This window comes from Cyprinodon tularosa, unplaced genomic scaffold (assembly GCF_016077235.1).
Source record: "Cyprinodon tularosa strain WSP-4 unplaced genomic scaffold, ASM1607723v1 ctg280, whole genome shotgun sequence".
NCBI classification, from domain to species: Eukaryota; Metazoa; Chordata; class Actinopteri; order Cyprinodontiformes; family Cyprinodontidae; genus Cyprinodon; species Cyprinodon tularosa.
The window spans coordinates 905,030-917,390 of record NW_024038986.1 but is presented as its reverse complement, the minus strand read 5'-3'; the positions used below and the strand labels follow the sequence as shown (position 1 = coordinate 917,390).

Here is a 12,361-nt window from a genome sequence, read left to right as displayed (position 1 = left end):
CGTGCATCGTTAATATATATATATATATATATATATATATATATATATATATATATATATATATATATATATATATATATATATATATATAGTTCAAGTAGTTGACAAAATTTAATTATTCTAAAAATAAATAGGTATATTAGGTATATTACAGGTATATTAAGAATTTGTGACATCCAACATTGTAACATATAAACAGTATATGAACATCTGAATTAACTTAACACATAAAGAATGAACACAAACACTCAAAGTAGGTAAGTTTCACTACCTTTGATGAATGGGTCAACCATCTTGACTGCTGAGATTAGTTTTGACTTTTAGATGTGTTTCAGCAGAAGTTCTTTCTAAGTTGGAAGTTGGGAAATTTCTAAGCACTTATTAGAGATGTTATTAACATGCCCTGGCATAACCTGAAATAGGCCTGTTATTCCCATATAATTCTGATATAGCTTAGTCAATAAAAACATTTCATCACGTTCATAAAGAAGATCTCCCTGCAGCTGTTGCCAGCAATCAGGTTGCAACCAGTTATTAGGTTCAGTTAATCTTTCATAGGAACAATTTGGTCTGGATGCTTTTTAATAACCATTAGATTAGAACCTGCAGTTGAAATTGAAAGTAGTGTTTAAAAATGAAAATCATTCAACATGCTTGTGATTGATAAAAACAAAAAGGAAATATTTGATAAATAATGAAGGTACAAGCAATTTCCTGTAGGAAAAAAATTGAACTTTTATTTTCTATATTTTTGTTCAATTTACATAAAATTGCACTGTTTTGTACTCAGAGACAAACAGTTTAGTGCTCTGTTTTCAAAACATATTTCTGGGTTTTTGTGTTTGTGTGTCTGTAAGCTATGGTTATCCAAAGATATGCAACAGTTTGCCAAATGCATGATCTGCACTTTCAGTTTGCAACCACAGAAATGAAACTATGTCACCCTGCATCTCAGGACACACTGTACAGTTTTAACAGTAAGCATAACAAAAAGAAAAACACAGACTGCAGGGCAGACGCTGATTTAATCTGGGACGCCGAGAATATGTGTGAACTCCAGCCATAGCTTTGATGATGGAAGCATGAGACAAAAAATGGGTTCCAGTGAACTGATGGCACTTCCTGTTTCAATATGGTATTGTATGTTTTTGTGTTTTTCAGGGCGACGCTTGGAGCCGTTTAGAGATGGTCCTTTAACAAACCAGACTCCAGAGGGTTGCAAAGTGACGACTCCATCTTTCCCATCTGATCAGTCGTCCAGCTCGGTTTAGCGGTATGACACAATGACCAGTTAACCAGAAATCCAATCAACAACTGTCTTATATTTAAAGAATTTATTAAAGCAGCATTGAGTAATACTTTTACCTTAATATAGATGCTAATCTAAGTGTTTATGAGATGATTGAGATGTCTGTTATCTCCCCCCTACTGGCTCTGCTCAGAAAAAAACCACTGGTTAGTTAGGGGACTTTATCTGGCAGCAGTCTCATGGCTCTGTTCTCTTTCAACCAGTCAGTTAAACAGCTTTATGACAGTGTAGCTCTACGCCTCGTGCAGCGCTACCCATAGGTGATTACTGAGCTTTTTTTATCTGTAGGTTCAATACAAATATCTTTATTAGTGGGGGGAAGGAATGGAAATGAGAATAAGAGCAAGGGTGGCCATATCTATAGCACCAAAAAGGAGGACATTGTGCGGCATATCAATAAATTACTAAGGTGTACATAAGAATCGGGTAAAGTCACATTTATAGTACAATTCTTAGTTTAGTTTAGTTTTAGTTTCTTAGTTTAAAGAGGATGCTTGTGTAGCTGAATATTACAAAATATTAAAGAAGTGTAAAAAAGAATTGGTTCCCAGCATTTGTATTTATTTAATACATTGTGGTGTTTAAAAAGTGACCACCGAGATGAATCTTTAAAGTGCAGAATACCACAAAGCATAAGATGTGTGGACTTAAACGTTAAAAAAATCTTTTTAACAAGAAACATTCATAATAAAATAGCCTAATATTTTTTTAAACAACAAAAGAGATTGTAGAAAACACATTCAACTGCTCTAAAAGTATAGCTTTATTTTTAAGAGCCTCAGTCTTTTGGGAACTTATCTTAAGTGTCTGTGTGTGCAGCAGACCTGTCTTTATGGTCATCCCTTTAGCTATGGGCCAATCACTGAAATCCACTTTCACGTCACAGTCTACACTTCCATAGGACTAGTGATGTTTTATAGTATAATCCACCTTGCAGCTCGGCACAAGTTATTTTAGCATCCAGGGGCGACAAAACTTAATGTACATTAAAGAGTTTGCTGCACGTTTATTACTTTTACGTTAATCCGTACTCGCACGCCGTTCAATTGCAGCTTTTCTTCCACTGCTTACACATCGCATCGACCAAGTGGCAGAAACCATGGAAAGAATTTTCAGTACCTTTCGTCATAAATTCACGCTCTTTTGTCCATTCTGGGTTAAACGACGTCCTGGTTTTGACAGGATGCTAACTTTAATACTTAGCATCAGTAATTCTGATCCTTGTTTACTTTTGTGACCAATGACATGCAGATCTTTATCTGACATGCTGCCACTCTTAGCCAATCAACTGTTAGATCAGATAGTGATGCATTGTTGATGATTGGATATTGTGCTGCAGCCCAGCAAAAAAAAAAAAAAAAATTAAATCTGCTCTACGAGCCTAGTGCCTCATAAAGGAGGACAAATATATGTCCGGCTGCATGCGGTGCCAAACGCCGGACAGTGCTATGAAAATCCGGACTGTCCGCCCTAAAGCTGGACATCTGGCCACACTAGTGAGACCTCAAACACAACAAGGATGATGACCTGGTATTCTTCTTATTGGACATGTATGAATTCTACCTGCTAATCTCTGTTAGAGCTCAGTTGTGCTTGATGAATGAACAGGCACAACAGCAGCTTTTATTCTCTGTGCAGCTTTTTCCAAAATAATCTGGCCGACTCTAGGTGGGCGTGTGCCGCGAAAACCTACAACACTACACAATACATTGAGTTATAAAACACAGGTGTTTTCAACATTTTTAAACTGTCTGTGTTTCATCCAAGAGGAACACTAAGAGGATTATCAACTCGTCAAACCGTTTTTTTAAGAGTTTCTCACAATGTGTTGATGCAGTGACATTTATGGGCCATGTCATGAGATGTGGACAGAAGCCGTCTAATGAGGACAGTGAGGACTTTTTGTCTGTACATCAAACACAGGATGAGGATACAGCCTGGAATTGTTTTTCTTAATAACAACAAAACCGAAGTAATCTTTGGACCAATAGAGGAGAGATCTAAAATTAGTCGCTTCAGCTAGTAACCACTGATCAGGCCCGAAATCTACAGTAGGTGTAGTGCTGGATTCAGACTTGAAAATCATTTCCAGGAAAAAAGGAATAATGTCTCAGCATGATTTGGAAAAACTAATCCATGCGTTTATTTTTAGTCGAATTGATTACTGCAACGGTGTTTTCACAGGTCTGCCTAAAAAGTGGATCAGACAGCTGCAGCTGATCCAGAACGCTGCTGCCCGTGTCCTCACTAAGACTAAGAAAGTAGAGCGCATCACCCCGGTTCTAAAGTCCTTCCACTGGCTCCCTGTATCTCAGAGAATAGACTTTAAAATACTTCTGTTAGTCTATAAATCTCTGAATGGCTTAGCACCTAAATACATCACAGACGTGCTATCAGTGTATCAATCCTCCAGACCACTCAGGTCTTCTGGCTCCAGCCTGCTCTGCATACCTAGAACCAGAACTAAACATGGAGAAGCAGCATTTAGTTCCTATGTTCCACTTACACTATATTGCCAAAAGTATTTGCTCACCTGCCTTGACTCACATATGAGCTTAAGTGACATCCCGTTCCTAATCCATAGGGTTCAATATGACGTCGGTCCACCCTTTGCAGCTAGAACAGCTTCAACTCTTCTGGGAAGGCTGTCCACAAGGTTTAGGAGTGTGTTTATGGGAATTTTTGACCATTCTTCCAGAAGCGCATTTGTGAGGTTGCACACTGATGTTGGACGAGAAGGCCTGGCTCTCAGTCTCCGCTCTAATTCATCCCAAAGGTGTTCTATCGGGTTGAGGTCAGGACTCTGTGCAGGCCAGTCAAGTTCATCCACACCAGACTCTGTCATCCATGTCTTTATGGACCTTGCTTTGTGCACTGGTGCACAGTCATGTTGGAAGAGGAAGGGGCCAGCTCCAAACTGTTCCCACAAAGTTGGGAGCATGGAATTGTCCAAAATGTCTTGGGATGCTGAAGCATTCAGAGTTCCTTTCACTGGAACTAAGGGGCCAAGCCCAGCTCCTGAAAAACAACCCCACACCATAATCCCCCCTCCACCAAACTTTACACTTGGCACAATGCAGTCAGACAAGTACCGTTCTCCTGGCAACCGCCAAACCCAGACCCGTCCATCAGATTGCCAGATGGAGAAGCGCGATTCGTCACTCCAGAGAACGCGTCTCCACTGCTCTAGAGTCCAGTGGCGGCGTGCTTTACACCACCGCATCCGACGCTTTGCATTGCACTTGGTGATGTATGGCTTGGATGCAGCTGCTCGACCATGGAAACCCATTCCATGAAGCTCTCTGCGCACTGTTCTTGAGCTAATCTGAAGGCCACATGAAGTTTGGAGGTCTGTAGTGATTGACTCTGCAGAAAGTTGGCGACCTCTTCGCACTATGCGCGTCAGCATCCGCTGACCCCGCTCCGTCAGTTTACGTGGCCTACCACTTCGTGGCTGAGTTGCTGTCGTTCCCAAACACTTCCATTTTCTTATAATACAGCTGACAGTTGACTGTGGAATATTTAGGAGCGAGGAAATTTCACGACTGGATTTGTTGCACAGGTGGCATCCTATCACAGTTCCACGCTGGAATTCACTGAGCTCCTGAGAGCGACCCATTCTTTCACAAATGTTTGTAAAAACAGTCTGCATGCCTAGGTGCTTGAATTTATACACCTGTGGCCATGGAAGTGATTGGAACACCTGATTCCAATAATTTGGATGGGTGAGCAAATACTTTTGGCAATATAGTGTATCTGGAACAAACTTCCAGAAAACTGGAAAAGTGCGGAAAGCCTGAGTTCCTTTAAATCAAGACTAAAAACACATTTGTTTAGGATTGCCTTCGACTGTTCTAGTTAAACAGTTCAACTGAAACATCATTAGTTCAACTTTTTTATTTTCTTTAGTCCAACTGTTTTTAATATTCTTTTTTGTTTCTGCATTTTTTTATTTTATTTTCCTACTTGCTTTGATTCTGTTTTATTTTCCTATATTTTAATCATGTAAAGCACTTTGCATTGTCTTTGTACTGAATTGTGCTATACAATTAAATTTGCCTTGCCCTGGAGCCAAAAGGAGAGCTATCTGTAATCCTGAGGTGTAGAGGCAAAAGGCACAAAGGTCAGGGCATGGATGGCGTGTCAGTTTCTGACACAAATAGCTAAGCGTCCACCTGATGCAACACAGATTCATGAGGTATAAGAGGCAGGAGATCATCTTGTTCGAGGCTCCTTTTGCAGATGCCAACGCATGCTGACTTCTTGAGCCCACAGCTGTGCCAACTCTCCCCAATTTCTGTCCAGTAACGATCTGAACTGGAATAAACTGTTAATTTTTACTAATTTTTATATAGTTTTACCAAGTTTTGAGTTAAGCATAATTACACCAAGTAGCTTGCTCAGAGGTTTAATCGCCTTCAGGGGAACATAACTTTCTATTTTAAAAGTGTTTAATCTAAATTTCATTTCAGTTAAAAATGTGGCTGTTTTAAAATGACCTTGCACTAGTGGATTCGTAGTAGAGGTAAACCTTAAGGACAAGAACAGATATCCTGATCTGAACTTTTAAAACATTGGCTATAAATATGTCTGCTAATGCAGTGCATGTATTTACCAAAGCTGCTATTGACTAAATGTAGTTTAGTGCAGTCATGGATTTGAAATAAGCACTGACTACCTGAATCAGTAGCTCTGCTGTTGGTCTGATCTCTTGGTGTTACTCAGGGAACAATCCTTGGCTCTCTTCTTTTTCTCTTTTTCCACATCCTGCTTTCGGAACTATTTTTTTAAAATAAATAATTTTGTATTTAATTTTAGAAAAGAAAAAGAAGGGGAAAACAGACATATCCGCCCTGCGGTTCTCATAACATATATCAGTCTGTTCGTTCTAAACTTATGCCATAATTAAACATATTTTACCTCATTTTAATCTTTGTAAGCAAATTTTTTACAACTTTTTTTTTTCTCTTCACTTTTTCAATGTAAAAAAGAAAGTTTTTGATGGATATTTTAGTATATGAGCTAAATAATAACTGGATGGGTGGAGTCATTCATGTTTTTTCTTTGTTTGTGTTGTCAGAGTTTCACTAGGCAAATCTTTTTCCCGACACATGAAACCTACCAAATGATACCAAACATTTTCTAATAATAGCTAATCAACATAGTCGGAAGTCAATCTACCACTTTGCCCTCTTTTCATATTAAAGAAATTGGAGGTGCAGACCAGCTGGGGGGGGGGGGGGGGGGGGGGGGAGGGGGGGGGAGGGGACTGAGCCCAAATTCAAAGCTGCGTATTTAAAATAAGCTGCAGCGGTTAAATGCTCAGTCAGTTCCAGAAAATTTATCAGCATTAGGCAAAGCACCTGCAGATTTTTTTGCTTTGATGTTGCAGATAAGTTTAAACAGTTGTATTCTTTTATCTCTTTCTCAGGATTTCCTCCTGCAAATCTGAGAGAGAAGAACTGGGACAGGGGTTGCAACAGCTTCTGTGTGTTTTTTTCTGTATGTGTGTGAGAACACAGCTGCTTCTCTGGTGTGCAGAGCCGTTTTTTGCACCTCTAGTCGTGTCATGTGCTGCTGAGAGGAGGCCTGAAAACAGTGAATACAGTAGATCTTAATCATGCGCAGCGTTCTTTAAACGGACACGTTTTAGATTCAAAGCGATAAGTCACTTGTTTGATGATGTGGGCCACTCAACTTTAAGCCTCTGAAGAGACCTTCATCTGGATTCAACGAGGCCTAAAGATGGTTACGGTGACTCAAACAGAGAGCAGATCATCGTCATCTTCTGGCTTGCATGGTAGACAAGATGCAGAAATAAACTATTTTGCAGCTCTAAAGTTTGAGAGTTTAATTAGAAATTTGAAGCCATCATGTAAACTCAAAATAAATGCATAGTCGGCTTTTTTCTTTCTGAATTTATTCTGTTGAATTTTTATTGGTATAGCAGGAGATTTTTGACACAAGGTTCCATGGGCGTAGGTTTGCATAGGGACCATAGGGACATGTCCCTACCAAAATTATGGACTGACCTACTTATCCCTACCAACAATCAGATGTGAATAACATGTTTATAATTTACAATACAGCTTTGTTGCAGCAGTAGAGGACTTTTGTATGGAGAATATTGAAAGACGAAAACATTTTTTATCTAAAATGCAAAATGTTCATATATATTTTTTGTATAATTTCTGCTGTAAGTGGGTCACACTGTGAGCTAAAGACATGTTTTAGAGTCTCTATACTCCAGCTAACGATTAATCGATTACTAAATTTGTTGACATTATTTCAATAATCGATTAATCTGATGAATTGTTTCAGCCCTAAATAAAACACATGAAATGGGTTAAACAGAGTAACTACAGCCTAGATGTACAACTTCTAGAGTGAAATTAATGTTTTAAATGCTCAGTGTCAGTTCCAGTGCTCATGTAAATAAAATAAATGTATTTGGCGTCCATTGAATCTATTATTTTGCTTTATTTAATGATACAAAGAGAACATTTAAAAGATAAGAGTGGGTTTTACCTCTGTTTGCCTCTGCAGATTTATATATCTTTAAAAGAAAAAAGCAGGATAAATCCACATATAACAGACATATTTAGACTCTATTTTTCGTTAAATAGGCACAGATTTACCTACTGTCTTAGTTGCTGGTAATTTGGAGTGGAAAATAGTTCTAATTCCACATTCATCAGAGCCGTTGATGCTTCAAACATTGACAAACAGCATCTAGTGTGTCGTAGTGCTTATAAAATTTGTATAAATGTTGCAAGAAATGCTGCTTTTCTCTTCAAATGAAATACACCCTGATTTTCACCGTAAGCATAAAATAACGAGCATGCATATTTTTGCATAGGACCAATGACATCAGACCAGCAGTGTCCGTACCAAAGTTTAAATTTAAACCTACGCCCTTGCAAGGTTCACTTTAAAGGTAAAAAGAAGCTAATCTCTAACCTGCATCGGAAAAAGCTTAACCATTTCATGAAGCATAGATCCAGATTAAATCCAGATAAAATCCAATCAGTAAAGACTGGAGCTCAAAGAGCACTTGTTCAATCATTAAATTATACCAACTTAAAAACATATTTATTGCAGTTTATGAGAACACGGTTTTATAAACCTAATTGGGCAAAGAAGCCAAAGATTAACCCTTATTCTAATTCAGAAGTTGATGTCTTACTTGCAACTGCAAACTATGTTAGCAAGTCGAAATTAATTAAACAGGAAAAAGAGATGGGAGGAGATGTGGTGCTATTAGCTTAGGTTTTTTTCTAGTGGTATTTTTTTTTTTATTATGTGCTGTTTTTACAATAAAATTTCTGGATGACTGATCTTTGTAGGTGTAATAAAGACACAAGTCCAATTAACCCATTTTATAAAAGTCAAATTTCCTGAGAATAACAACTGAAAATGATATTTTAATGCTTTTTTACTTATAAATAATCCAATAATCAATGAAAATAGTTCATTATAAGAACTAAAAAAAGAATAAACGGTGATGGAATGATCAAATTGATCTTTATTCATGTAAACAAAACATATACTGCGCCTACCTTTAAACAAAGGCCTATTTACAAGAAAAGTTACACCTATTCCAACACTTCTTGTTTATTGCCTCATCTTTGGGCGTAAGCTTCTCCATAGCCACATTGAGTCTCTTGGTGGCGCTGCAGGTCCACCCTTCGCTGGAAAGTGTGCTGACAGCGAGAGCAGCTGAAAGGCCGGTAGCTGCTGTGCTTTCGGCTGTGGGTGATGAGGTTGGAGCTCTGGCTGAATCCTTTACCGCACACCTTGCACACGTGTGGTTTCTCACCTGAGCAGGGAGCAGGAACAAGAAAAGGCCATCATGCTTCATGCAAACATTTCACTCATGAATAGTACATTGTGTCTTGTGCCTCACCTGTGTGTATGAAAGTGTGTTTCTTCATGTCAGACTTCTGGTGGAACCTTTTGCCACAGTACTGGCAGGGGTAAGGTCGTGTGTCAGAGTGGATGAGGAGGTGAGTGGACAGGGTGGACGAGCGCTTAAAGACCTTCCCGCACACTTTGCAACCAAAACTGCGGTCCTGGATGCAGAGACAGAGCTTATTATTAGTCTGGGCCTGAACAGGATTTTTTTTTAAACAACAAAAAAAGGTTAATGAGTGAAGACCTTTGCTCTACTGTAGCTGCCAGCTTCTCGGAAACCAAAGGGCATGTGGGACATGTCTGTAGAAGTCAGTGACCTTGTCAAAGGGATTGAGAGGTTGTTGTACACCTGATCCTGAGGATGACTGCCGGATATTAGGATATCTGACACAGACTGCTGAAAGAGGAACAAACAAATAAGATAAATTCATATTGGGTTCAGTAACCCTCTGTTAGAGCTGAAATAGGTGAGATAAAACCATAAAGAATCACTGGAAGATTAATATTATAGTAAAATTTTACACCTAAGCAACAGAAACACAAATACAAAAAACAAGGGAAATATATATAGATATATGTTTATATATATAGCTGCTTTTATTTTAGTATGTATCTTTTAATCTCCTTTAATGAATCAATTAAACAATCTATGAAGAGTGTAAAATATTCCAGAGCAGGTTTGATCAGTTCATGTATTTTGGATTTCAAACTAAATAATCTAGATGAAAGATTCTTTCCAAAAAATGTAAAAAAAAAAACAAAAAAAAAAAACAATCCACTGGATTTTGTTTCCAAGTTTGAAGATGTTTAGCTTGCCTTCCAGGAACCTTGCTTTACAATGCAACAATTGAGTTGATTCCTTCCCGCTATCATGGCAGCACCCACTCCCTTACAGGTGAGAAAAAAAACACCTCGCCTCTTCAGCCAGGCCAACAATTCCCTCTAACGACCCCCTTTTCAGAGCCATATACCAGTATTGGGTATTGCATTTTAACAAAGAACCCAAACGAACCCCATTCCAAAGGGGCGGACCCATTTGTTCGGTTCAATTTGCATTATTTCTAAGCCAAAAATATACTTTGTTTTGTTCCACTATATAAAGCCTCGAACGTAACGCTATTTCTGACATTTTGAATTGAAAAAGCTTCCTGGATGGGAAGCGAAATGTCTTTAAACTTGAAAAAAAAGTCCAGTGTTTTTTTTTTTTTTTTTAACTTTTTTTTGAATGACAATGACCTGGATGACTGAGAATCTTCACCAGCAAAATGAAAGATTCCAGGTTAAATAAAAAAAAGTGAAATTGCAACTCTATTTTGATATATATATTGAGATATGAATTTTAGTCCATCGTTGGAAGGTTATTTTCCTCACTTTTGGGTCCATTTCCCATCAACTAGAATTCCAAATTAGCAATAAAAAGCTTTTTTGTGGTGCAACTAACAGATAACTTGAATGCTTTTGCTGCACTCTATATAATATAATATATATATATATATATATATATATATATATATATATATATATATATATATATATATATATATATATATATAATATATATATATTTATTTATATTTTACATCATGGTCATATTTTTTAAAGAAAAGCAACAAACAATGTCTTGTTTCAGAGTGTTTCTCATTAAAAAAGAAAACTATTACAAAACTAATGTTAAGTCTGTAATAACAATAACTATCGATAGAGATAATATATGGTCAGCAAACATAGTTTATAATATCTGACATAATGTTGCCATTATTATTTCATTAGGGGTAATATTATGATTGCAGACTATGAGAATCTATTCCTAACAATGTAATTTTATTGCTGCCAGTTCGCCCTCAAAACTAAATCTGATCAATAATGAAATAAGCCATGTTTTATGAATTAATACTTCTAAAACCTCTATAGAGTCGTGGCTATTTTTTTCTCCTTCAATATTCAGTATTTGGTCTTATGGAGTTATATCAGCATATCATCAGCATACGGTTTAACTTGGATTACGAAATAGGTAATTTATATTTAACGTGATAATATTATATTCTTTACTTCGTCAGGATCTGGTTATTCTTACCTTCTCACAGAGAGGACAATCTCTGACGGGCGATTTGAGGTCAGTGTGCGATGTGTGGTTGAGCAACAAGAGGACGAGTCTCTCGAGTTCTCTTTCTCTGTTGGATTGTTGTTGGTCCGATGACCATGAAGAGGCTGGTGGAGGATAGACTTCTTTCTCCACAGAGGCTTTGGTCAAAAATAAAAAAGAATAAAAAAAAAAACTGTTAATAACAGTTGGAGAGATAGATGACACCAACTATTAGATGCATTACTACTAAGTCACTTGGACATTGGCGTAGAGAAAACAAGAGCAGCAGTTGGACTATTACCTTTCTCGCTTTCAATAACAGAATGCCATTTGATGTGAGTCAAAGCAAAAAAAATCATAACCGTATTTCTACTGTAATTGATTATACCTGAAGGCCAGAGCTTGTGTTTTGCTGTTCTGTAGGAGCAGTTTTCCAACCCTTCTTTGGGTGAGCAGGGATCAGCCAGAAGGTCTCTGATCCCGGGGGATAAAGGTTTCGGAGCATCTTCAAGGTGGCCAGTCGTAGCCTCCTTGGCATCAGTCTCAGCCTGCTGTCTGAAGTAGTCATCCCTTGGTGGGCTGTAGAGATGCGTCCGTTTGGTCTTGACGAGGAACGAGCGCGGCATTGCAGAAGTAGGCGTCTGAGGGAGTAAAAGTGTTGCGCTATAAATCTGCAGGAGTCTGAGAAGCCAACTCTTTCATGTCACTTTTAGAGCCTCGCACACGCTCAGATCTCGAACACCTGTTGGTTCATCTTCAGTTACAATGCCAAGGTTTGAGGTTTTCTTAACAAATACAGCCTGCCACCTGCACAAAGGTTTTGAGGGCTTTTACTAAGGATAACCCTGCTATGCTGGAAGGCAGCTTTGAAACTGATTCTGTCGCTGCTTTTACATAAACATGCTGTACAGATATATTCCCCCAAATTCAAATAGATTCAGGATGTTAAAAACCAGCTAATATGAGAGTTCTGCAAATTGATTTCCACATATATATAGAAAAATATCTAAACAATAACTTGCATGTGTTTCACATAGCTGTCTGTTTTGTTAACA

At 37.9% G+C, this 12,361-nt stretch overlaps 2 protein-coding genes across 2 annotated transcripts in view; one reads left to right on the top strand and one right to left on the bottom strand.

Annotated features, from left to right (window-relative positions):
• engl (endoglin, like) overlaps positions 1-7,117 on the top strand; it is a 32,371-nt gene extending 25,254 nt beyond the window's left edge. The window contains exons 16-17 of the mRNA XM_038290435.1: positions 1,162-1,273; positions 6,741-7,117. Coding sequence (XP_038146363.1) covers positions 1,162-1,271 — 110 coding nt within the window. The 3' untranslated portion in view covers positions 1,272-1,273; positions 6,741-7,117. The remainder of the gene's footprint in view (positions 1-1,161; positions 1,274-6,740) is intronic.
• Positions 7,118-8,838: 1,721 nt separating this feature from the next.
• LOC119786853 (zinc finger protein Gfi-1b-like) lies at positions 8,839-12,000 on the bottom strand. Its single transcript, XM_038290408.1, has 5 exons — positions 11,695-12,000; positions 11,298-11,464; positions 9,468-9,620; positions 9,216-9,381; positions 8,839-9,128 (listed from the first exon to the last, which is right to left on the bottom strand). Exons 1-5 carry the CDS (start codon positions 11,930-11,932, stop codon positions 8,932-8,934), a joined length of 921 nt encoding a protein of 306 aa, XP_038146336.1. The 5' UTR covers positions 11,933-12,000; the 3' UTR covers positions 8,839-8,931.
• Positions 12,001-12,361: the final 361 nt, after the last annotated feature.

What these genes read in the sequence shown, in the direction of transcription:
- LOC119786853 (XM_038290408.1), bottom strand. Translation starts at nt 11,932, where the DNA reads ATGCCGCGCTCGTTCCTCGTCAAGACCAAACGGACGCATCTCTACAGC. An exon ending in ACACAAGCTCTGGCCTTCAG is followed by an intron (nt 11,465 to 11,694) that starts GTATAATCAATT and finishes TTTTGACCAAAG; the next exon opens with CCTCTGTGGAGAAAGAAGTC. An exon ending in GCAGCTACAGTAGAGCAAAG is followed by an intron (nt 9,382 to 9,467) that starts GTCTTCACTCAT and finishes CTCTGCATCCAG; the next exon opens with GACCGCAGTTTTGGTTGCAA.